The following is a 27,698-nucleotide window of genomic DNA, read 5'->3' as shown; positions in this document are numbered from 1 at the left end:
AGGGACAGGTTCTTTCTGGTGGAAAATTACAGGACCTGAGGCAGTGGGCACAACCTGGAACGTGGGAGGGTCCACCTCGTTTTCATCATGCCGGTGACTGAGCACTCACAGCTGCCCAAGGGAGGCAGTGGAGTCCCCGTCCTCAGGGAGACTTGAAACCTGCCTAAATAGGGTCCTGAGCAAACAGCTCTTGGTGGCCCTGCTGGAGCTGGGGGTGGACCAGAGAACCTCCACTAAAATAAAGTAAAGCCACTGTCAATGCCAACCTCAACCACTCTCTGACTGTATGAAAAAGAACTCAATTTTTTAGCACTTCCTTTTTTCCTTCTTTAATGAAGTGTCCTCAGGCTTTAGGTGAAGAGGGGTCTACTTTTTATAACCTAGTTTGTTTTCTCATGTAATGTAGATCTGAGAATGTCACACATTTACAAACAGACACAAATATCCCTTTCTATCCAAGTGTTTTTAAGGTCTGTCTCTCCTATCATTTAGTCACTCAATATACACCCTCTGAAAGGCAATAAAAAGGGGAGAAATTAAGAAAATATGAGTGACAAATTAACCACTAAAATTCAAAATCTAGTTGCATGGTACTTGACTACTTTTGTTTGGAATATTTAACTGGTTAACACACTTGGAATTCTCAAGCATGTGATGTCCTAATTTTTTTTTATTACCAGGAACGCCCAGGCAGAAGCTATCACACTCAAATGGAAGGTCACAGCAGAAAGGCTGTAAACACTGTTGATACACTTATGCCCAAAAACAGCAGAGCAGAAAAAGCCATCCAAACATATTTAAGAAAAAAAAAGAAGAAAATTCCAAACAAATATCCACCAAATTTTCTGAGTTCTAAAGAAAATAATGTTAAGAAGTTAATCTGCTCACAAAAAACCCCCCAAAAAACCACAAAAAAACCCACCAAACAAGCAGCAAAAATGAATTTCTGAAAACATACCAAAAGGGGCATGGAGCACTATTCACAAGGTCCATGGAGAGATTGTGATTTGATGGGTTTTGAGAAAATATTTAGAATGTGTTTTGCCTGTTTGTATGCATGTATCTCTATACATAGCACTGACTGTCACAATCTGGCTTAAATAAATTATGAATGTGCATAATAGTAATTATACCCCATCCCAGAGAGTGTTTAAGGCCAGGCTGAACAAGGCTCTGAACAACGTGGTCTAGTACAAGGTGTCCCTGCCCACAGCACAGGGACTGGAACTAGGTGATCTTTAAGGCCCCCACCAACCCAAAGCATCCCATGATTCTGTGATAATCACAGTGGACAGAAAATAGAGAAAAGATAAATCATGACAAAAATTCCAAGTTAAAAATGGAAAATGAGAGTAACATTTACGGAAAGAGTTCGTTAATTCCAGTTAAGCAAAACAGCCTGATAAAACACAGCAATAGTAACTTCTAAAAATAAAATCTTAGAATTATAATAATAAATGAGATTTATCTAATCTCATTAGACAGTTTAACTCAATAGGAGTTAAATTTAATAAAAAATTATTCAGAGGCATACAACTAAAAATTACTATACTGTAGATCTAATCATTAAATGCAATAAATGCTGCATCATCATAGTACATTTCTGTGTAATTTGTTTTATGTGTGAAGTGTACAAGAAGAGTGAAGTAAAGTCTGACTCACAAAACCGCTTAAGTCATAGGTACTTACTCTTAATTTTCGGCTTTGCTTTCTAACCAGTTTTCCGTGTTGAATGAAATGAACAGGGCATTGATTTATTGCATTGTCAGCTTTATGCCTCAGCCAATCTTCATAACCCTAGAAAAGAGTGAAATGGAATGATGCAGCGATGCACACTTGGCTATAAAGAATAGCTCTAGGTTATACGAAAATTTTAAGAATTATCCTTGATCATGATGCACATTTGGCTATAAAGACACAGAATAGCTCTAGGTTATACGAAAATTTTAAGAATTATCCTTGATCAGTGTAAGGGAAAAAATATTCTCATTAGAACAAATGAAATTGTGATCCATGTCAGTACCAGAGTTGTGGTGGATATCTATGAAAAAGAGCATTCATGGTTGCAATTAGTCAAACAAAACCATGTATTTCAATTAAGACATTTGGATGAATAAGAGTTTCAAAAGTGTAGAACAGTTTCTGGTATTTTAGTGATCATCTCTTCCTCATGCTCTATTGACTTGAGTATGTGCACAGTACTCATAAAAGTAGTTGTCAAGAAGGTGGTAGTGTAGGCAATATATTTTGGAAGAATGGGACTTTATCCTGTAAGACGATAGACATGACATGACAAAAGGTTGTCATATTTGATGACTGTCTTACATTTCACCCAAATCTTTTAACCCTATATACAATATACAGTTGTGAAGAATTTTGTTTTGAGAAACTTTGCAGAGTACCCTATTTTTAGTGCTCAATTACCCTATGACTTTGTGTTTTATACACGCAAACAAACTAAAGGATAGAGAATCTGCAATTTTCTTATTGAAAAGGTCCTGCCATATGACAAAGATTGGGATTGCCAAAGTCATTAGTGGTTAAGAGATGGAAAATACCACTAGTAGTCTATAGCATTTTTAGATCTAACTCTCTTGAGCAGATTTGAAAATTCAATGCAGAACAAAAGTATCACTACCTTGGATGCTCTCAAAAATAATCTGTGAATTTACAGAGACTTTATAACTTTAGTGTAATATACTTTCAGGGTACAGCTCCTCAGAAGGTGTCAAAATGTACACAAGTTGTTGGGAAGAAAAATCAAGGAAATACACAGAACTGCAGTACCAGGCACAGACTGTCAGGCTTTGGTAGGTCACTACTAACAATAACACTTTATAAAGTGTAACATTTAAAATCATAAGAGTGGGTAAATCATACTAAAATACTAGCTCTTGCATGTATCACAACTTTTGCTCAACAAGAAGTGCTGAATTTAACTGTAGAATATACTCAATTATGAACAGGTACCACTGTAAAGAAAGACAAACACAACTCTCCATAGCTTCTTTGAAGACTCATGAAGTCTGCATGTAGCATAAAGACTGTGAAGGTAGTAAGTTATCTATTAAGGGACAACCGAAATTATCCTCTGTTTTGGGACCATCTAGGGTGGAGTTTTAACTTTCTTCACCACAGTCCTGTGCTACTGTGCTTTGTACTTGGGGCTAATCCAGTCTTGGTTACACCCCAGTGCTTTGGCTACTACTGAAGAGTGTCAGCATCAAGGCTTTCTCTTCAACCTTCTCCCACAGCAGACCAGCAGGCAGCGGTGGGTAAGAGACTGGGAATGGGGAATTGCTTGGAAAGCAAACCTAAACTGACCCAACTCTCTCTTTAGTTTTACTTTTGCTCCCTACATTACCCACCTGTTTGATAGCTGTGACAGTGATGACAAACAGAAGTGGAAGTCCACTTGTAACTGGACTAGTAGGTGTATCAATGATTAACTGCAACAAAGAGAACAAGTATTGTCTGGTTATATTTTTGTGAATGCAACCAGTCAATCTTTTAAGTAAGATCTTTCAAGCAATTTCATCAATATGTTACAGGACATCAAGAAATTTTAATTGAAAAAAACAGTACTTCAACAAAACTTTAAGAATGTGTACTATACTGGGAAACATTGAAAATTGGATTCTATAAGAAGATACAATACTGTAGTTAGATCACATTAATATCAGATGTTAATGCCTTGTAAAAATACTTGCTAGCAAGACTTTAGGGAAGCATTAGACTGGAACACCAGTTTTGGAAGCAAACTTATGGAGCACCATTAGAAATTAGCATGGCACTGGCTTTACATGTTATACAATAGAGGTGTTCTAATCCACACAAAGAGTAAATTCTGAAATATTTAGCTGGAGCTTCTGCAAATGTAAACTAAGAGGCAGATTCAGAGAGAGGGTGCAAATGGCAATATCTAAGTTGTGCTGAGAATCTGCATACACTGCTTTTTTTATGAAGAATCTGGTCTGCAAAGTAATACAGCTCTTCACTCAGATTTTTATTATTTAACACAATAAGTGACTGCGACAGGTTCAGAATTAAGACACCTATAAAGCAGCACACTAGATATTCATGGAACTCATTTAAAAAACAAGTACTTATGTACCTCTCTAAGGTATCAGTACCTATTATTTCAGTTCTGACAGGCTTTGATCACAGTACAGTTGGAAAACTGTGATTGAGACATTATTTTGTTACAAAATATAGTATTTTTGCAAAACAAAGAAAACTTTGTCATCAACAGAATTTATAGTAACAGTTTTACTGATCTGGATGTTTATTACAAAATAAAAATTACAGACTTTATTTTCAATTTTTTCAAGACATACATCTTGCCATCCAACTAATGCGGCTGTCAAATTCTCGTCAGACTGATTTCACATTGACAACCTGGAAATTAAATAAAACCCCTTTTGTCATACCATCAGTGCATAAAAGACTTTCTAAGTGCAACCATTTACCTCCATGGTCATCAAAACCAGGTACTTCTAAAACCTTTTTCAACCTCTCCCTATTTTAGAAAGAGCACTGAACTTACTGGGAAATGGGGATATCTTACCTGAACAAGGAAAATGATGAGAAAATAGAAGTTAGCTATTCTTCTGAATTGCTCAAACAAATTTTTTGGTATAAAGTTCCAAAACGTGTACTGCAAAAAAAAAAGTACAGATATGAGCATTTGTGAAGAAAATATTATTCACATTCAATTTTGTAATTCACACTTCAAGATTAAACTAAACAAGAAGCAGGAGTGGTTTTGTTACTTGGTTTAATAATTTACTGAATTTGAATCTTAATTGACAAGCATGTATTCTCAGAATAGTATTGTTTTCCTGAACTGTGATAATCTTTGTACTAGGGATTGTAATATTTTTTTAACTAGCAACAATACTTGTCCAGAGTTAGCTAGTTATGGAATGGTTTATTTAAAGCTGTTAATGGATTTTAAAAGCACCTTAGTAATTTCAAAGAGCACTTTTAATTCACTTTTATGTTGTGTTCATGACTCAGAGAGGTGGCACTCAGTTAACTACACAGTAACAGCAACACAACCAAATAAATGCCGTCAGCTCTTTTGTTCCTTGGCAGGGACACAAAAATACTCCTCAAGATAAACTACAGTGGTGAATAAGAGTAAGTGGCTACATTTTTCTGTACTGAACTTACAAATTATTGTAAGTGTTGTAAAATGACATAAGAAACAGTACATAAAGCTGCAAACAGAAAATGTGAAAACTTCACATCTAAAAAGTCATGTAAAAGTGATAAAGAACCTCAACATCATCTAGTCCCCATCCCCTGCCCTGCAGCAGGTTCAACTACAGTGTTTTTACACAGCTCACTTTGTAGCTCCAGCAAAACATTGCAAGGCTTGCTTATTGGAACACATGTGAAAAAATGTCAGCTAAAATTGTGTGAAAAGGTTGGAAAAATGGCTTGAGAAAACTAGCACTGCATCATCTTATTATCCAAATTATCCTTTGACACATAATAAAATGACAACTCCAATAAAACTTTCATTTCAAACGAGATGGGCTAAGAAGCTTATCCTAATTTATTTGCTCTGTTACAAATGTGCCTTGTCTCCTCTTGGTAGATTGCACTTATACTTGATAACCAAATTATTCCATGAACTAGCAATCTTCTGAATTTGGCCCTGAAGGCAAAGACAGAGCTCCATAAGGAAAGTACTCCTGTTACATCTAGAGACAAAAAGTATCCAGGAGAAATATGTTTAAATGTACATGAAACCCTATTATATACAGCAATCTTTGTATTTCTTGGGTGTTAAAGCCTGAACATGCAAGACATAGGAACTAAATGTTCTTCTTCTGTCATGTGCCAAAAATCAGTATCTACCTTAAATATTAAATATGTTACCACTTAATCCTGCATAATAGCTAGTTCAGTATTAAATCACCTGTGAACAAGCCAAAACTCAGGCATGCAGACATGCAACAGCTAGAAAATCAAGTGTTCTAGTCTTGCAATCAGAACACTTTTCATCAGACAGGAATGTAGTTTGCACTCCTCATTATCCAGCTACATGGAATTTTCAGAGGGAATGAGTTAGACTTGATTATTTTTCCTTGCACAACAATGCTGATCATTCAAAACTGCTGTTATAGATAGATGACCGTATGGATTCTATTCAGCGACAATAATTGCATATTTTCATCATTATCAGGTAAGTGATCTTTGTTTTTTAATTTTATCTTTTTTTTTTAAAGAATCTCTGTCTGCTGGGAAAGAAAAAGTGAAAAACATTTGTTTCCATTTTTCTGTTTAGCTCTTTTGATAGAAATACTATTTTTTCCATGGTAAAGGGTCTTCTGACCATTAAAAGTTCAATGATTTACACAAGCCCTCCAAATCACCATTCTTTAAATAAAAATGTAACCTCTTACACAACTTCCACTTAAAACCTCCTAGAGGGTTTTTTGACTAAATGTCTGGTAATAGCATTTTAATGTTGGACTAGATATTTAAAATATCTGATTGAGGAATCAAGTAAATCAATTAAAACAACAATCCATAAAAAGGTCATTCATCTTTACCCTTAGTATCCAATTCTCCTCATATTCCAACTTTAGTTCACTCCTTTCCCCGCCAAGCTGTGGCCTACCACAGCTCCACCTTTCATCAACAACTCTCTTAGGTAAATAAAAGTAAAAAACATGGGAACAAATCACTTTTATGGTTGAGAAGTGCTTCCTAAAATGGATGCTTCTTTAACACAGACTACTTCTTAAAACTTTATTTTCAATCTGACAAATTTTTAGCACTTTATGACTCTGAGTTTCAGGCATACTACGTATGTCTTTATTCTGCCCACTCATCTTCAACAGAGAAGTAATGATTTTTGCAGTTTAGGCAAGAAAGAACATAAGATGTCTAGACAGATCTTCCCTTACCCAAGCCATCAGTAGCTCAGAGCAGTATCTACAAATGGGCAAGTAATGTTTAACCAACATAATCACTCCTGAGAGAAGAAACTGAGGGGCGGCTACTCAGAACAAGATTTATCTCATGAGTGCTGCATTCAAGGCAGTTTCTCTACCCTAGCTAGGCAGGAACAAAACAAAAATTTTTAAATGAAAGTCATTAAAACTGACCATATTAAATCCATCAGATTACCGTGCTGAGAGTTAGTACTATCATCTCCTTCTTCAGATATTTCTAGTCATGTTCTTTGCAAACTCTTAAAACATGGTTTATGTATATTTAACTACTTTTTTTTCACTATAATTCAACTGAAGGATATAAGTTTATCCAAACAGTTACACACTATAAAGACAAGTTGGAGATGGCTTAAATGATCTTTTATCAAATCTACAGAAGACCCACAGCCAGAGCACATGGGTGCTTTTTGCATACAGGAGGTAACACATCAGACACAAAGTAGTAGTAGTTATGCATCCAGCCAAAAGAAGAACACATGGTGCCAACAGATGCATCTGAAGCACTGTGCAAGAGTCTGTAAGACAAATTTGGTATCAAAACAGCATCATTCAAGTAGATTTTCTTCCCATTAATAATTGCAGTAGCACCTGCAGTGCTGGTGTATTTCTGCAGTCATGAGCATGTCCATAGTATTCCCACCCATACCCCTGGCTCTATCTTGCTCTTTACTAATACCACCTGCTTTCAGCAAAAGCCCCAAAGCCAGTCACACAAATTCAAAAATGTAAAATACAGTGTTCTTGACACTGTACTTTGACCTTTCCATCTGGTATCCACATGCGAGAATTTTGGCTCATATTTCAAGCTTCTCTTTCCACCCTAAGAGGCAGATATTTTCATAAGCAAAAGGAGAGTTTCTTAAGTAATCACTTTACATCAAAAGCTGAAGCTGAAGAAAAAGCACTTTGTACTCAGTTTTGTCAACATCTCAGTTTCTTACAGATTATTTGTTTTAAATAGTCACCACCTCTCTTCTAACACACCCTGATTTCACTCTTTTCACTCAACCTTTTTGACTGCTTCTTGTAAATGTTTAGAGCTGCTACAATAAAAACATCTAATATATTGGTTTAGCCCTGTTTTTTAGATGATTCTCATCCTTTTCACAAAACAAAATCCATTCTGAGGACAATAAAATCAGAGTAATATAGAGAAAAGCTGATCTTGCATTCATTTGTGTCCATGGTGACTTCAGTATTTTCAATGAACACATTTTTTTATCAATTACCAAGAAACAATACATTCTTAAAGCTGCAGTTTAAAAACTAGATTACAGGCATTTGTGCATACCGTAGAATGGTTTGGGTGGAAGAGGACATTCAAGATCTTCTCAAGGATCTAGCCCCAACCTCCCTGCCATGGGCAGGGACACCTTCCACTTGACCAGGTTGCTCCAAGCCCCATCCAAACCAATCCTGAACACTTCTAGAGATGCAGCATCTACAACTTCTCTAGATAACCTGTTCCAGTGCCTCACCATCCTCAAGGTAAATCTAAACCAACCCTCTATTAAGCTTCAAGCCCTTCTCCCTTGTCCTTTCACTTAATGCCCTTGTAAAACTCCCTCTCCAGCTTTTCTGTAGTCTCCTTTTAGGTACTGAACATAACACTTTATATACAACACCACCTTAAAAGTATTATGCAACTAAAATGACATCAATATTACATATATATGCATAGGTAACACTGTTCCATAGAATAGCTGAAAAATGTCTGATCAAAAGTTTCACAGTTTCTTTAAAGTTAATTTTATTTATAGAAATATTACTTTTTTGACACATGATTTGTCTATCTATATAGAGAATTGGTACAGAAAGCTATACAAAGGGTATGAAAAACAGGAAATCAGTAATTATCTGAAATTATAAGAAGTGAGTTGAGGGTATGTCTTGTCAAACTCAAGTGACTTGCTTGTAAACATACAAAAAGTTTACAGGAGAACTCATCTATGTTCTTTAATGTATTAAACTAAAATGAAGACTTTGACTCAAAGCAAAAAAATAAAAATCAGACTTCTGTGTTTATATGATACTCAATAGAACTGGAATATTTTGAAAAGTGTTGTGCAATATTTATGACAATTTGGAATGAATGCAGAAAGACACAACAATATATTAACAAAAGTATTAACATATGCACCATCTGCACAGTGTTTGCCACTCCACTGTAGGAGGGACTCCAGTTTCTCCACATCACAAGGTCATTCACAACACAAGAATCAGTGAAAGCTCTGCTACATGTAGGGCTTTTACAAGTGAATAACAACGACCAGTACGTTCAGAGAAAGTGCAAAAATTAAACTGATTTGGGGAAATTAACATCAAATGGCACACTTGATGAACCAAGATACATATTTTGGCATAGGATTGCTTAAAACCAGTTGCTGATAAAAGAGGATTTCTATTACAAACAAGTCTATCTTTAGTAGTCCCTGCTCAGCAACTCTCAGTCTCATCAAATAGAGGCTATTAACTCCAGGAACTACTCTGACGAAGAAATCCTCCAGCATCTGTAATTATGTAATTAAAATTTTAAAATTAAAAAAAAAACCAAAACCTTACAGCAAGAATGACTGAATGCAGAAGTCATAGAGAATACTAGAAAACAGAAGAAAGAGCATGTGAGAGCAAGCAAGCTTCACTTTCTCACTTGTAAAGAGAGAAGAATTACAACTGTCTTCCCCAGGCATAGGTTTGGATCTGCCGTTTTCCTTCTTCTGCTTCTGTTTCACTACATGAACCCTCCTCCACACTGATACAAAGACTTTAAAAGCTCTGTTAGGGGCAGTACCAGACCAGAAGATAAAATATTCCTAATAACTCTGGACTGAGCCATGGGAAGGATAAATGGCTTCTCCTGGGAACACAGAGGAGGTTCCAAAGAGCCTCTGACCTGGAAATCCCATGCTGTGCAGGATCATCAAGAGCAAAGAAGAGTTTTTCCTTGCTCTCTCTAGGCACTGACAGCTACCCCCAGAAGGAAATTGTATTATTGTGCCTGGAAGAAGTGCACACTCATGCACTCCCATCTCAGCTCAGGTACTGAAATCCCTCAGCTGGCCCCTTTCAGAGTCCAACTGATTCAGAGGCATTTAAGCTTTACTGCCAGCCAAGTCCATTCACTCTTCTCATCTCTAAGCTCCTCTCCCTCTCAGTGTTTGGCAGGGCTGGGCACACCTGACCCTTCAGCCCTTGCAGCATGGAATCTGACTTCCTGCTCCCCCAGTGTGGCTGGGAGTCAGGGAATTACCTGGGCAGAAAATCAGAGTTCTGTGTTACAGCTGCATTCAGAGCAGATCAGTAAAAGGCACACACGACACTCCCTGCATTAGTCCCCGTCCCATACACATTTCTGTCTACCCACCCTCTCTGCCCCCCCAGGGTATGCTACACAATCATTTATCAGCTTCACTAACACATGACCACGCCTCTTTCCACTGCGAGCTTTGGATATTTTTCTGGCTTTCAAATACCATTGCTCAGGGCTGTGCTTGAACTCCTCATCTTGAAACTGCCAAGTCACAGCCCTAGGGAGGCCACACAAAGGCTCCAGTTGTGAAGCAGCACCTTGGAAAGTATGGGACAGCCTAGGTTTCTGCTGGGTTCCAAGTGGCTCATCTTGATAGAGGTGGTTTAGTATTTCCTTAAGCTTCACTAAGTATTAATATTTCTTCTAAATGTGGCAAGAAAATGAGAAATCGGAGCAGACCTAGTCTTTGTGTGTTTATATGAGCAAGTGCTGCAGAGAAGAGGTACAGCACAAGGGCATGAATTTCTGCTCAAAGAAAGGAATATTTAAACAACATCTGCTGAAATGTGTCAGAATTATTTAACTTTACTAAACTATTAGTCACTGCGATTAATTGTGAGTCATCTCAATCAGATTAGCACTGAAGGTAGCCAAGTTTTGCCTTGCCATGTATAGGATTCCCAACACACAGCATTATTGTCTCAGGCCACTATCACAGAAACCAATGTTTGGATCAGCATTTAATGAAAGTCCTCAAGAAACAGACAGACAACTGAAGACTGCACTATTTGTGCAGCAAAACCAGTACCGCTTCTGATCCATGAATACAGCATGGATCAGATTACAAAGCAGGAAATAACAGTGGTCCAGTTCTCCCACCTGAGTTCAACTGATTGCTTTTCTATAGGGAAGAACAGGAAATAAAGCTACAGCACAAATGAACACAAATGAACACTTCGTTATTTCATGTATAATTTAATTAGTGACATCTCTTTAGGACAAATTCAAGTAATAGCTCTGCATCCACTGTAGAGTCAATCTTGCATTTAATGCAAGAGTCATATCCCACTACTCTTCAGTATAATCTTTCAGGAGCACATGCCCTCCTGTCTCAGTTATGCTGGTGACCCAGGCATCATAAGTGGGTTCTGTAGCTGTAAAATTTCTCTTTATTAAATTATGACAGTAAAAGTTTGCAGGTGGACAGGACGACCAAGGCAAAATACTTTGTGTTGCTTATCCACAGACTGAAATGAAGAGTAAAAGCCTTTGTAAGTCTCCTTTACCCAACTTCTCTGTGGATGATATGAGGGGGAATCTCTTCTCCTGCCTAAAGTTCCTAAAGTCCATGGATTTTCTAATTTTGCCAGGTGTCTCTGACACACAGGAAATTCTCTTGGCTCTCATTAAACAAGCAACTCTTACCGAGGAATTTTTGGCTCTTTCTTGTGGTTCTTTTTTTACAGGCTTTTGGGAGGGTTGTTGGGTTTTTTTAAATTAATTTTAATTAAACATGTTCCTATGAACTCCATGTTGTTGCCTCAAAAAAGATGTTCTTTTCAGTACAATTCTTCCCTTTGTTCAAGAGAAATGTACACATCCAATCAGTCTTCAATTCACTGATTCCAGTAGAACAGGAAGTGCAAATCCCTATTTTGTCAACAAATGAGCTCCTTGAAGCATAGCAATTCTATCAAAGTATTAGATTAACTTCAGGAAAAGGGAATTTGGATATTGAAAAATATTAAATTAATAGCAAGCTAAAAACATCATCATGCCACTACATAAATCCATAGTTTGCTCGGTACTGAATGATCTGTGCAAGATTCCCCTGGTTTGGGAAAAGGGACAGACCAAACCTGAGCAAAATAGGCATGGAGTAGCTTTTACATAAACAATTATTGAACAGGCTCAGGCTACTCCTCCTGAAAAGGAAATATGGCAGAAGACCACCAACAGGAACAAGATTATAAACAGGGGACAACTGTATTCCAGATCATTGAATCAGACAATGACTAACTCAAATTAGCAGGAAGTTTTAAAATGAAGGCTCATAGTTTCTTTTGGCAAACATTTCTACAGTTGAACTGTTCTTTATTCTGAGAATTTACATGGGCTTAAAAGGTATTGAAGGAATTCACATAGGAGAAATTCATTAAAGACTACTAAATACACAATCATATTCCCAGCACAATAACATGAAGCCTGAACCTTAAGGAAGTTTTGTACTAAAAGGTTTTTATAATTTATCAGATTTTTCAAAAAGTAAAATCCTGTTTCAGAAGGAAGAGAGTTGTTTCTGACCAAGTTTTGGCAGCTGCTATGGCTGCCTAGTTTAACTTGGTTTCCTTTTAATTTGTAAGTTCCACCAAAAAGCAAACAGTATTAAAATGTGTATTTTTTTCAGAAAAAAGGCAAGCCACCTCCCTACCAATTGAATTACTTACTTTCTTCTATATTTGAAACATTGGAATTTTTCTACTAGCTGATATTTTTCCGTGCTGCAGCACTGTCATGTGACAAATTGAATCAAGGGCACATAACAACCACTTCAAAGGCCAACACCCAAGGCAGCTGAAGTAGCTAAAAGTTAAATCAACAAAAGGATACATATTATAAAGGTCACTGTCTCTAGAAGGTAAAAGGAACTGCATGCACAATCCAAAAGACATGAGTTTTTTGTCTTTTACTACTTTAGCATACACCTTCTGCAATATATTGTTAATATCATAATTGAATTAACACATCAAACCAATAGAACACTTTTGTCTAGCCAAGGTCTGTCCCTGTATCATTTTTCACCATCAGGAATGTATCATTAAGCAGACAGAGAATTAATCACATTCCACAGTGACACTGCACTGTACATGAACCATCCCTCTGCACTTGAATCAAAGCATGACCTTGCTGACACCAGGAAGCCTCTGGTGAAGCATAGCAAAGTGTACCTTTGGAAGGACCACTAAAGTCTAAGGCTCACATTACTGCAAGGTGATGTCTTTTTCAGGGCATTATGACCTGACATTTTTAGTAAAGCAGCATACAGACAGACAAATTGATGCCATTTCCTCATGATTTTCAACTACCCTTTTTAGAAACTCAGTTTGTCTTAAATTGGTAAAGTCTATACTTGCAAGTTTAGAATTCCTCATCCTTGAAGAGCAATCATACACCTTCTTACATAAGCACTAAACACCTATAAAGGCCCAGCTGAAAGTTACTGTCTGTCTTGCTGATGAAAGATGAAGGAAACATCCTTCATGGTTGAGGTAACATTATACAGTGTGCTTGTGAGCATGTACCTTTAACAACTATGGATTTGCCATCTTAATTTTGCACATTTGAGCATTTAGCAGGAATGTAATGTCTGTGTTCCCTGCACTGTAAGAGGTGCCCCCTCAGAGAGTTTATAAGGGAGCAAGGGACAAGGATGGGTGAAAAGGTACAAGGAAGCAGCTTACAGAACCAGAATAAATTCTAGTCAAGCCACAATGGTGCTTTATTCAGCTTGTCTGGGATGGAGCATGGGAATAATAGAGTTCACTTGAAAGGCACAGCACAGGAAGTTCGCACACACAGGCAACAGCTTTCATCAAACAGCTTTCAGCAGTCTGAGGAACTCTTCAATATTATAAAGCATTTACACAAATTCTATTCCCTCCTAAAATATCACCACTTTCACAAAGACAACCTACATTTTATTTTTTAAATGAGGTAAGTTTAATCAATAAACAGAAAAATTGAGAAACATCTTGTATATATAAAATGTATTTCCACTATTACTTTTTGTTTATGAAAGGCTATTTACAGATACAGTTCACAGCTAAATATTTTCACATTTAAAATATTTAACTGAATATTCTTTGTATCTAAATAAAAATATAGCAAAGTCTCTGTCCTGAAGTGGTTGGTTACTAATTGCTGGCAGAGATTCCTTAGTTCAATGAATGTTTAAGTCATACTTTAAAAATCTCACTCTGCAAAGCAAAGCAACTTGTAACTTCCACTAACCTAGTATGTCAAAACATAGTTGAACAGGGTGTTTTAATTTCAATAAAACTATCAGCAGTAACTTCAATGGCTTTATTTACATGCATCTCAAATGAGATTAAAAAATTAAGAAAAATGTCAGAGGAGTACAAAAATGTGCATGAAGTGTGTTTACTCTTCCATAATTCAAAAGGCAATACAAACCAATGCGTAGAGCACAGGATTCCCCACTGTACCAGTCTGACTGTACTTCATCTGCCTTACCTTTCAAGCATTCTATCAAATAAAAGATGCCTAAATACTACACTGCTGCTTAGTACACTTTCTATGAATGAACTACGGTAACAAGGTAGCAAATAGAAAATCTCACATGAGAACTGACACACCATTTGTGAAAAGTCTGGCTTTCATTATGTTAATGGCTGGCATGTGTTCAGGTCCACAAGGGTAATCATTCAGCTCCTAGAGATCACAATGCTACCAAGGTTCTTAAAATGGCTGAGGATTTGAGACACTATTCAAAAAGAAATTCTCAGTAAAGGAGACATTATTTTGGATTTATTATTTTGTATTAGCTGAAGGTGTGAGCTTATGAAGATTTAAATCTAAATACATTGCAAACTTGGGAATTCTTGAGTTGTTAGCCACACATCGCCTGCAAGCATTCAAATTTCTACACTACTGCAGTAAAAACTTTGGCTAAAGGAAGCCAGCTGGAAAGTACCAACATCCCAACTGCTCACAAAAAGCTGCTGGAGCTTATGAAGTTAAAACTTACTAATTGAGCTAAGGGACAACTAGAAGATTTCTGAACAGCACCAAATGTATTACACTACCAAGACTTTAAGTATGATGTACTTTCATGTGAATAACAAGGACTGTTGACAAAATCCCACAGGAAGAAAGTTTGATGAATCTAAGTGCTCAACAAATTAAATTATTTCTAGTACTTGGAAGTATTGCTTTTGAGTACAAAGGATGCAGTCTTTCTTTAGGAAGATTTTATTTACTCCAGGATTGCCTCAAATCAAAATTGGATTTTTCTTTGTTGAAAAGCTCATTATTACTCAAAGACTCTACTATATACTATGTACTACAGAAAACATGGGCGAAATTATTCTATTTCTATTAGTTTTAGAGACAAATTAGCAATTAGTTTCTCTAGAAGAAATCTGAGATATCTTCATTTTACCTTTGCTGGTTATGGAAAGGAAAAATATACAGGAAGCCTATGAAAAATCTTGAAAAAAATAAAGAATAGCTTCAGCTGATTTATCTAAATGAATGAAAGAAAATATTGGTACCTTTGATGAGACTATTCTATTATCTGGAAATCTCTGTGGAATGTATGCTTCAGCGCCTGGAGGTGGCTCACGATGCCCAACATAAATAGTCCGACTGTCCACCCAATTCTCTTCTCCAGCACACTAGGGGAGAAAAAAAGAGTTACTGTGTCAGTTCACTCAGTATTTCTGCAGTAACATGAGTCACACACTGAATTAACTAATCACATGCCTGACCATCAACACACACACAGCCAGCAGCACATGGCCCTCACACTTTTCTGTATCAGCTCAAGATGACCAAAACACCTAAAGCTAAGTAAATGTCAAACCTCTGTCTTAACTGCACTTCACTTTCCCAAAATGCAATGAAAGAGCATCCATAAAAATCACTGTTCTGACTTTTTTGTTTATAACTGAAAAAAGGGTGAATGGTTTAAGACCCTCCTTCAAATTAGGTATATTTAATCAGTATTTATATGTTTGTTACTCTTTTCACCAGTAATAAAAATCTGTGCTAATTAAGGTATTTTAATATATGACAAATTCTTCACATTTTTGAGACTAGCCAGCCGTAACTAAGAATTTCATTTGCAGCAAAGTGAAACTCTCTTCTCCTGAACTACTAGTAGTAATCGTTTCTCGACACATGAACAAGCTTAGAGGCTCCTTAGGTTGCCAGGAAAAGACCTCAGCTTGTCAACTCAGAGCATTTCCTCTTCTGTGAAAGCTGTAGAAAAAAAAAAGTAGGTGTGCCAAATTTTCACCTTCACATCAAACTCCACCACACCTATAGCTTTCCTAAAATTACTATTTCTGTGTTCTATTAACTGTAAAAAAGTACAAACCACTGTAAAGAAAGTACTTACACAAAACCAAAATAACCAATTTTTTAAATTTAGAAGTTTTTTTGGGGGGGGACATAAATTATAAAATGACCATCCCTTAGTCAACAGTCTAATTCACACCTACCTTATGAAAAACATTTTTGAAGCACAGAACACTTTCCTAACACTTGGAGAAGCCCAGGCATCAGCAACTTTAACATTATCATATGGTCAAATCTGGAGTAATTTAAATAGATCGTAAGTTAAACTCAAAACCTCTGCTTTAGGTTGCACTGATGCATTTACACATTTTTTCATTAAGCATATTAGACAGAAGCTTCTTTTCTGCATCCTCAACAGCTACATGGTATTTAGTACATTAAATATGTCCTGAAAGTGCTCCTGGGCACCGGTGCTTGTCTGCCTCTGGAGCTGAACTGTCAGACTGACACCGAGCAAACTAACCCAAACAAACAGTGGGACTTTGGTGCTTTACACAGCCAAGGCATCATTCCCCACAGCAGCTGCATGTTCCTGTGCAGTTCTAGGCAGAGTTTAGTCATACAGACATGGCTTCTTTTCTAGCTAGCCTTAATGTCAATAGTTATAGGTCTATTTACTTTACTAGTACACACTTGGCTATTAAGTCTAAAACAAAATTTAGTTCTGAAACTTAAAAAAAATTCACCATAACATTTTCTTCATCAGTTCACACCTGTGATTTTCCCACTGCCCTTAAGTGCAACACAGCTGAAGATCACTTTCCACATAATTTATTGGGAATAGATGTATAAAAACTTGCAATACTCTGCAGATTTGGAGCAGTTAAGCTAATAAAACAATTATCTCTGTGATGTGCATGACTTTCTCGAGGTTGGCGAGAACATCAAAAATATAAAAAGAAAACCTATTGGACACAGACTATTAACCACAAAATAGATGAGTAGAAGCCACCAAGCAAAATGTAAAGTGAAGTAGAAGGACTAAAGAAAATAAGTAGATACTAGAAGCAGAAGTAGATACTAGAAGCAGATACAAAGGACCCAAGTCATTAATTGATTCTTACACATGACAGAAAAATGAAGGCATTATGTTCAGAAGATACCAAAGGACAAAATTTCAATGCTAGGCATAAAACTAAAGCAAAAAGTAAACCCTACGTCTTTCTTATGTGTTATTCAACTTCCAGTAACTTGAAAGAGTCACTTAATGCACTATATGAAGCTGTTTACAAAGAACAAAAATTGACAGCCCCTCCTAAGACATACCAATAGCCCAGCCAGGGCTAATGCTAAGCCCTGTAACTGCTCAGTGGGAGTGCACACACATTTCTCCCATGCCACAGCTAGCACAGACTCGAAACTAGGACGTGGGTCAGTATAAAAATTGCATTGATTTTCCAGTCAGACAACTTCTCCCTTACCACCAAGTGGACTTGTCAAAAAGTCAAGTGTCATTCAGCCCACTCCTGAAGGCCAGATAACATTCTTTGAGCAAGACAAAACATTTTGGAAGGAAGTAAAGCATGACAATGTTTCTATATTCCACCTTACTTCTATGGCAATAACAAAACATGGTATCTTTACCATTTTATCAGTATACAGTACTTTTTTTAATCTTGTCAGTGCACTAAATGTACAATGCACACAAATTATCTGCTGGCACTTGCGTCACTTAATGCTCCTAGAAATACAAGGGAATGGGAGATATTCCTGTAAAATACATCAAATTGTACAACATTTTTTAGTTTTTCATTAGGAAGGACATTCCAGACATAAACGCAGCACAAAGATTACTCCTGGTGAGTGAAGTGCCTAATTTCAGAGATGATTACCTGAACAGCTAATGGGAATGCCACAAACTTTGAAAGCCAAGAAGACACCCCTCAGCTTCTACTTTCCTCTACAGAGGGCCAGCTTGACAATTTGTCTCACAATTATCATGAACCAGTCCAAACAGTATGACAACACTCTTAGCTCAAAAAAGCACTTTTTAAAGTTTCACTGCATACATTGAGACTTCATCATGACTCAGTCAAAACAGGCCTCCAAAATTTCCTATGAACCTGGGAAGATAGAGCACTAAACAGCACTCTCCTGACATTACCGCCAGTATTTACAGGTCTGATAGCCCTGGAATACTGTGTCAACACTAAGTAAGCCAACCACTCTGGAATTTGTGTCCCTAAAGCAAGGCATTATTTTAAGCATCAATATAAAATAAAGACAATCTCTTCTATTAGCTTAATTTCATCTCATTTTATGACAGATTGATAAATTTACCACAAATGTATAAAACCTTATCTAACTTAAACTATCTACTAGCACAGAACACTTTTTTCTTTTTCACCTATGTTAATAGGTTATGGAAAAAAATGCACTTTACAAACCTAATTCAACACTTCAAACCTCCCAAACCACTCAGAGTACAAGTATAAAAAAACCAAGCATGGAAGAGTAAGGCTCTCTTTGCCAGTGAGGAAGAACTGCAATGCACTAAGTCACATTCACTGCTCAATAAGGCAAGTCACTTGTGTGAAGCAGAAGATACTTTTAGAAAAACAGCACTCTAAGTCAGGACATGATCCACATAGAGAAATCAAACTACAGCAACTGAATGTCCTGTAATGCCAACCTCCAAACCAAACGCCCTGATCTGACAATTCTTTTAGTGTTCTGGTATTACAGAATGTCACCAGAGTCACTGAAAAAAAGCAGTCTGATGCTGCTGCCAGAACAACAAACTACATTAAGTTCTTTTAAGTTCCATTGCTTAAGCCCATTAAGAATATGTCCAAGAAAGCATAGATATACCTTAGCATTATGTGCTTCTATTTATAGTGTAAAGCTCAATGTACTGAGACCTAGTTTTATTGGCACATCAATGAAATGTTACATAGCCCTTTTACTCTTTCAAGCAATGTCAGCAACCATGAAAGCAAAGACCAGCAAAAGACTAAGGCACAGAGACAGAAACAGTTAACAGAATTTTATCTTAGTAGTTTAAGTACTTCTGCAGCTTATCTTTTTCTGATTTAAAAAAGCAAACAAACTAGCTTGAAATTCACCTTCATGCTACTTGTATTTTTTATCTAGATTTAATTTAAACAAATGCATTGCCTGAAAAGACAAGGGGCTTGGTATTCAATGGGTGACAGCAAAAGGATGATAGGAAGATGCTAGTGGTAGTTGCTGGAAAAGTAACTGACTTTGAAAGATTCCAAGTCTTTTCCCCTATTTTTAGTAAAGGGATTTAATGTATGATTTTGAAATCCGTGGAAACACTGAATGACATTTCCTGACTCTCCACTTGAACTATTAACTCATGCATAATTACCAGCAACAATCTTCAATATTTTTGTTTTTTCTCTCCAAATAATATAAATACTACTCAAATAAGTTATATGCCCTAAGTACCGCTGCAAACTCAATCAATCTGCCCTGACCAAGGTCAAAGCACATTTCATGGACCAGTATTCTCTTCTACTTTTTTCTAAATGCTTTTTGATTAAAAGGGATAGTGCACTCTAACCACAGATTTGACAGCAACAAATTCTCAGCATCAGCTCTAGCCTTGCTCACCCAGGCTGTGACTCCTTTCCTCCACACAAAAGTACTTTACACCAACAGAGGCAGGCTTTCCTAACAGCCTGGTGTTTTACCGAATCACAAATATTTGATGTCAATTAGCACCACTGTTCAAACCGCACACTGAACACACAGCTGCTCAACCACTTTGGAGTTTTAGGATAACAGATACTGGCAAGCCATTATCACTCTGAATCTACAGAAGGGACTAATAGTGCACAGTGTGTGAAAAAACATTCACGCACAACAACAGCTCTGCTGTTGCAATTTTCAACAGTTTCCAATTTTTCATTCAGTGAAGAGAAACAACTTCAATATCTCAAAGCTGTAATTCACTAAAGTGAAGAAAAAAAAAGTTGTTTTTCTTTCTAATACTGTAAGGAAACCATCCTTATCATGCAGTATTTACCAAACCATGAGATCATATGATCTTATATTTGTCTCTGTCAAATGTTCTCAGTACCTGCTCGTTTACACTGGACACCGTTCTGCAGGAATAGGTGCAGCCATCTCCCTTCTCAAACAATGGCACAGAGTACAGATTTTTGTCATCTTTCCAAAGCCAGTCCTTTTAAAGGTAGATTTGATCTACAGGTAACAAAAATCCATCTAAAGAAATAAAAATTTTAAATCATCTGCATGCCCTGAAGTTGCTAACCAATAAAATAGATTAAGATTTTATAGTCCACTTCTATTAAAAAAAAAGTAACTTGTATGTATGTATTTGTGGAGATAAAGGGTGAAATTTTCATCAGTGTTAAACGATATTAGATTTCAAATGATAGGCCAGCTCACAAATATGTACAGAGAGAGCACTTAAACTTTACATTTTGTGCACAACATTATACCAGCCCTTCATATGAATTTGCCAAGCTCTGAATGACAAGTACAACACTGAAAACTGTTCAGGTTGTTATGTTTCATATGAATATAGACTAGCACAGATAAGAGTTAATATAATTATCAGAAAAATACCCTATCAGGTTTAGTATTCTGAAAAAGGACTACCTCAATATGAGACACTGTAAACAGAAAGGAAATTACTTCATTCACCTACAAGTCATGCACATACACCATTAAATAACTAATTTAATGGACTACTAAAATGCAGCTCTTCAGACGCAACCACAAATAAAATAAAAAAAACAAACCAAACAAACAAAAAAAACCCAGAACAACTCTCCCAGAAACTTCTATGACTAATTAACTCATTTCCTATGGGTCACCCATAATGGGATCTGTTGCCACAGAATATTATTTCATTTCAGCAAATGAATTTTAAATCCTCGGATGAGGATTTTTGCCAGAAATAGCATTTGAAATCAAAACTCTCTCCAATCAGTTGACTGCAAGTCACAGAATAATGGACATAAGTGTATGCAGAGGGAAAATAAAGAAGATACTAACATTCTTTAACTGCAAATAGATTATTTTATTTATGTTCTCAGAGAAATGATGTGATTACAAGCAATGGCAGGTACACCTTAACTACAAAAAATGGTGCCATGCCCACAAGTTGACCAACCAAGCCATATTCTCTACTACTTGGTGCATCCTGGTTTTCTGATCTTTTTTTCCACCTCCTGTAAGGGTCTTGTGCATGCAGACAGAAGGGGGAATGGATTTATAGCAATAGGCTGAATTAAGTTTTTTGAAGAGAAAATAGAAAAGCATGATGACAAAATGATGCAAAGTCCTGTAATTCACAGATGTTAGAGCAGACATTGTCACAACAAGAAACGTTCCAGGTTCTGTAAAATACCTAACATTTCTACGTGTGTCCTCAATATAAATTTTATTTCACCTTTCCAGTTAATGCCTCCTTGAGCATCATACTTAGAGTAAAACATTTCTGAAGCTATCCTAATAAAACTATATTCCAGGTGTGTCACATGAGCTGGCACTGGGACACTGCAATATAGCACTCTGAAGACAGTCTAATTCTCCTTTCTGATTTCCAGTTTGGAACGTATTTTTATTTGAATTCCCCATACTCTGTACTTTGAATGGTTGAATAATTTGACCTCCTGGATGACAAAGCCAGTGATCTGTGTTCCACCTAAAAAGGGTTACAATAATTCTTTGTTTCACATACATAAAAACTCACCTCAAGTTATTCAAAAAAGACTGAGATCTTTTCTAAGCAGTCAATTTAAATACTGCTGACATACTGGCCAGTTAGGTATAGCTATTTCTGATGTTTGTGCTTTCTCTTTGGGTGAATCGTTAGTTTCCCTGTTTATTTCCAAGAAAAGTAACAATAAAAGTGATAGAGATAGAAGTTTTCTATTCCATCCTAATATACAATCTTCATCTAGTTTCATGGAATCACTGCATTGATCGTAAGAAAGTAGATCTGTGATGTACATGAGTTACTGGGCATCAGGAAAAATGCTTTTGCTACACTTCTCCCTCCTGTCAGTGTACTAGTTTTGGCACATTTTGACCCTTGTAGCCAGTGGGACAGGGACACAGTGTGCCTCCTGATCCTCTGCCCATGTCCAGTCAAGGACCGCCTCTACATGGAAATCCTTTCAAGGGTCTCACTTGCAATTAGAAAGGCAAATGAGAAAAAAACTACACTGCAAAGTGCAGTGGTAAGAGAAACTAGAAAGGAAAGTGTCACATAAGACACAGGACATTCAACAGCCTTAGTACTTAAACTAATTGAAAATCAAGTTTATTTCTAAGTAGCTCCAGACCAACATCTGAAATTCAGCTTTGCAGAGGAAATTTACAGCTTCTTTAGGTGCCAAGAAAAGCAGTAAAAGAAGAGTAATTTTATTTTTTAAGGCAACTGAAGGGCACTAAGATCTACATGCAGTGCCAGTCACTCAGACTAGCTACAAAGATACTTTCAAGAGAGTTGTATAGATACTTCAGAATGCAATATTCTTTTTTCACTCTTTGTTGCCAGTAGCTCATTCTGTTTGCAGTATTCCAACAAGAAAAGGAATATAAAGCTATCAAATTTTCAGGGCAAAACACGGAATTTTTTTTTTAAAATGTATTTAGAGATTCTAAAGAAACAGGAGGATGAAGGGAAGCAAGCAGCAGATTGCTATCATTCATTCAAAAATAAGTAACAAACCTACAGATATGCCACACTAGTTCTTTTCTTTTAAATTAACATTGTTAATTATTAAATTAAGTAACTAAATTATTAAGAAAAATCAAGCAAGAACACCTGTTGTGCATTTTCTCCAAGGAACAACATTAGGTATATGGAGACAGTATGCATCAGCAAGATTTACAAGATTAGATACAATGAAATCTATTCCTAAACGGTATTCTTACAGGAGCTTCAGATTATTCAAAAGGGACTGTACCCTAAAAGTATGCTTTTTATTTACAACAGTAAATTACCATCAGAACTGAGAGTGACACCAGCTTCCACTAGGATTTTAGCAAACAAGAGGGGAAGAGTCAAGTTTCCCATCTGAATTCCAGGACAAAGACAATTAAAATATAGGGACTTCTGCATTCTTCTTTATACAAGGGCTGTGAAAATGCCTCATCTACATGTCTGCTGGTCTCTAAACTGTTCATGTAAACTATGGATGAAAAAATAAAACGCATAGTTAACTATTGCACTCTGCGATCTACTGACACACAGCTGAGCAGCAGACCTCTATTCCTACTTTTACTACAAAAATATAATGTAGTTTTGATGTCAAGGAAATACCTCCCCCCATTGTTAACCCTTGTCATCACGTTTAAATCTGCAAAACATGGTCACTGCAAAGTAGCAACTACTCACTATCTTAATGGTCAGTGCCTGTTAGGAATGAAAATAATTTTGAAGTCTAAGTGAATATAGAGCTAGTGAAGCTATGATTCTAGTAGACAGAAGATGGGGCAACCTTCTTGCATTATATTATGATACCTGTCCTGGGTTGTAAGATACGTGTGTATTCTATTTGCTATCTGTTAGAGGTGAGGCAGCTATCCTCTGTTAATTGGGCAGTTTTCCTTATCTCTTCCACAAAGCAATCCTCCCTCCAGGAGATATCTTCTGTTAATGGGCCACTGAGTGTCACTGTATGACTGATAAAATTACATCCCATTGTGTGATGCCCTGGGGAGGAGCCAAGCATTCCTTCCTGGATATAATCTCAGATTTGGAACACCAGAGCAGCCTTTTCCCAGTGGATTGCCAGAGGGGCAGCTGTCTTCTCCACTGGATTCCCAGAGGAAGACCAGGCCCATCTACACCATCACTGGGCCTTCAGAGGAAAACTGCACCCTTCTACAGAGTCACTGCTTCAACAGAAGCACATCTGTCAGTGCAGGAGGGCTGCAGCCACCATTGAATCAGACTGCTACCAACACCCAGATCCACAGGGTGTCAGGTCATATTCTGACTATCAGTGGTTTGTTCTTTTTTGGTACTATTAAGTTTGTATTTTTCATTTTCCTAGTAAAGAACTGTTATTCCTATTCCCATATCTTTGCCCGAAAGCCCCTTAATTTCAAAATTACAATAATTTGGAGGAAAGGAACTCACATTTTCCATTTCAAGGAAGGCACCTGCCTTCCTTAGAAGACACCTGTCTTTTCAAACTAAGACAGTACCACAAAACCAACAGCTTGTAAGATGCTGGTCTTGCAGGCCACCAAGTCAGTGACCTAAGAACGTCTAAATGTTATTACACAAACTGTTCCATCCATAGCAACCTAAAGCTTGTTACATATTTTGGTGATTCTCCAGTACAAATATTTACTGTAAAAGAAAAATTACCATGTGGGTGCTACTGAACTACTAAATCAATTGCTACCTGTTAGTTTTCCACATATATAAGAAAAACCTAAATTCTCAGAAAAACTGGCAGGTGTCACTTTTGACAATTTTTCAAATTAAGATCTTGCTCATGTAGGCTAGTCTTGAATTTACTCCCCCTAAGGCCAGACTATATTAGTCTACAGAACTACCCATAACAGTAAACAGGTGTTGTACAAATGGCTGCATTACTGATAAATTTATCAACAGCCTGGAAGGTCTGGAATAAGTAAAAATTACAACACTAATAGCCAAACTTCCTATTATGCGTAATTATATTTTGCCCCATACTCACTGTGCAGTGTAACATGCAAATTCTCTCTTACGTGCAATTGGTTTTGAGCGCTATTTGAAGAATCACAAAATAACCCCAGCACCCCTATACTACATCTTGAAGAAATCTTGAACTTGTAGTTCAAAACTAACTTGGCTGTTCAGAATAATGGGATTAACTATGTAGCATTAGAAGCTACCTAGCATTTTCCTCCATCTCCATGCTTTTTGTTGCACATCAGCACCAAATTTGATGTTACGCAAATTCAGCTTGGTGAACACACAGACGCTTTGATAGAAGGAAGGACACTAATTACAGATGGCTATAAGGTTAATGAAACATTTACTTGGAGCTATTTCAAACACTTTCAATGTACTTCTAACTCTTACATGTTCAACAGTATTCAAGTACAGTTCTGAAACATTCAAGGAATATAAAATTTTAAGCTATTACTTCAAGTGTATTGCAAAGCAAAGCCACATCTTGAAATACTTCAGGGGGAAAAGCCATATCTTGATTCAGGTAAGAGGTCACAAACTGCATTGTACAGTTTTACCTACTAACACATAGGTGTTACTGATTAAATGCCACATTCAACCCTCATGCATAATAGTGAAGATCTTTTAAATTTTCCAAAATTAGCAGGCATCAGGATCATAAATCTGACTTCAGATAAAGTCTACATTGATGAAAGACAAGAATTCATAAAATGACATAAAGGACATTCAGTAGCTTTAAGTGTTCACATCAGGAGTATGGGTAAAGCTACTTATTGATGCCTAAGAAGTTTGTGACAGCAATAACCACAAGGTTTTAGAACCCCTTTTGTTTTCACTGCACTTAAGGAATGTGAATTCCATTAAGATTAAACATTACTTTACAACTCTTTTTTTTTGCAGTGAGCTTTTCAATATTTACTTTTATTCTCAAAGAACGGATTTAAAGACCTGCAACTGAACAATCTGAAGTACAATAAATATTTCACAACTCTCCTTTTACAAACATCAAAAGACTTCAAGAACTTCTACAGTAATCAGTCAAATATTTACAAAAAATAAACTTTATTAGCATTTGCTATTAGCTGTGTTTTAGAAGTTAGATATTCATACAAAACAATTGTTTTATATTAGAGCTATTTCCTTTGTCATATATATTCACATAGAATAAGATACATATATAACGTTTTAAAAAATTCATTACAATACTGACTGCTTAGTTAGAAGCTAGTTGCCAAGTGCTAGTAAAAAAAAAATCTAGAAAGTCCAGAATATCTGTTACTCAAGTAATTAAATCACAAACTCAACAAATCAAAATAGTGCATATTTAGCATTTAAAAGAGTGAAAATGAAGGTTTATAACTAAACCATTTGGGAACTTGAAGTCAGACAAACTCCAGTATCTAACTAATTCCTGAATAAGCAGGACACCAGAACTCAAGGACAGATTTTCAGTTTTTATCATCTTAAACAGTTCAGTGGAAGTAGGGTGAATTTTAAACCAGGATGTCATTAATAATTCAGAGGAAAATTGTGATACAGCAAAGGTGAGGAACATTTAAATAAAACACTTTCTCAACATAGTCAGTCACCTGACTACAAGTTAATCTACAATCAACAGCCACCCTGAGTAAGCATTTCATACTACTAATAAAAACATTAATAATAACCAGGGAGCTCAAAGTAATGCCAACACAGTACACCCAACACATCTAAGTCAAGCTCCAGTATTCTAAGCACAGTATGAAAGACCATCTCGTGGTCAGAAGCAAAGATGATTCAAATTGTTTTATTTTAGCAGAACTGTAGCAACTTCCCACTTGGAAATGTTACTATGAGACTTGTAGCAGTGTAATTATACAATATGGGGGATGTTATTTTAAACTTTCTGTGATCCATACACCTCCTTTTATTTATATGTGGAAGACAAAATGTCCACACTGCACTTCAATATATCAAAACTGTTCTGTGTCCTTCATGCAGAAAAGGAAAGGTATTTTTAAAGAAAGATTTTTCTATCAAGTCTAGAACTGTAGGTTGAGATTAATATATTCTGACTTGCAATGATTGTGATAATAATGGCAAAGGAGGTTATACAGGTTTGTCTGGGATGAGATGATAAGTGTAATCTCAGCCTCCACATGTCTGTCATTTAGTGATACAGAGAAGAGGCTTAGCAACCTTTTGATGCTGCTGGTTTCTATGCAGCAACAAAAGCATTCATAAAAACATAGGAGAAGTCACTGACTTTTAGACTTTGATTACTGCTGTGACTTCTTTGATGTGGGTAGGGATGAAGGCAAGTAGTTACTATACATCATCCCCCAAAAACAACTTGTGATGGGATAGTTGCTTTCTGCCATAAAAACTCTCTCAGGACTCTAGAATCTAAGAAAAATCTCCATTTTTTTTCCCCCTAGATAAACATGCTCCACAACACCAATGCATATATTTAATAATCTTCAGAAGAAATGTCTCTCAGCCTTCAAAGGCTGACCTGCCATTCCTTCCCTTTTCAATGATAAGCAAAGGAAAAACAAGAAATAAAACCTAACCACATTTTCTCCTCAATAAAAGGAGTCTCTGTACCCCAAATTTTGGGAATAATAAGCTCCCAGTACATGCTGGCAGGAAATACCTCTATTTAGTAAATTTTAAAAAGCATACATATACCAAAGGGTTTCACAGGCTCTACAGCTCCTTCAGAAACCAAGCTGAATATACCCAGCTTTTGGATAGC

General features: G+C 36.6%; 1 protein-coding gene across 7 annotated transcripts in view; it reads right to left on the bottom strand.

Moving 5' to 3' along the window:
• The window catches only part of ATP11A (ATPase phospholipid transporting 11A), a 119,780-nt gene that overhangs the window by 45,712 nt on the left and 46,370 nt on the right, over nt 1-27,698 (bottom strand). For all 7 annotated transcript variants that reach the window (XM_039714201.1, XM_039714202.1, XM_039714203.1 and 4 more), the window contains exons 2-5: nt 15,516-15,638; nt 4,568-4,657; nt 3,369-3,449; nt 1,690-1,797 (exon numbers count right to left, since the gene is read on the bottom strand). In XM_039714201.1, the coding sequence (XP_039570135.1) occupies nt 1,690-1,797; nt 3,369-3,449; nt 4,568-4,657; nt 15,516-15,638 (402 nt within the window). The remainder of the gene's footprint in view (nt 1-1,689; nt 1,798-3,368; nt 3,450-4,567; nt 4,658-15,515; nt 15,639-27,698) is intronic.

The sequence above is a fragment of the Passer montanus genome, unplaced genomic scaffold, assembly GCF_014805655.1.
Source record: "Passer montanus isolate IOZ18808 unplaced genomic scaffold, ASM1480565v1 scaffold3, whole genome shotgun sequence".
NCBI classification, from domain to species: Eukaryota; Metazoa; Chordata; class Aves; order Passeriformes; family Passeridae; genus Passer; species Passer montanus.
The sequence above is the reverse complement of the archived record's forward strand: the minus strand, read 5'-3'. Positions and strand labels throughout refer to the sequence as shown.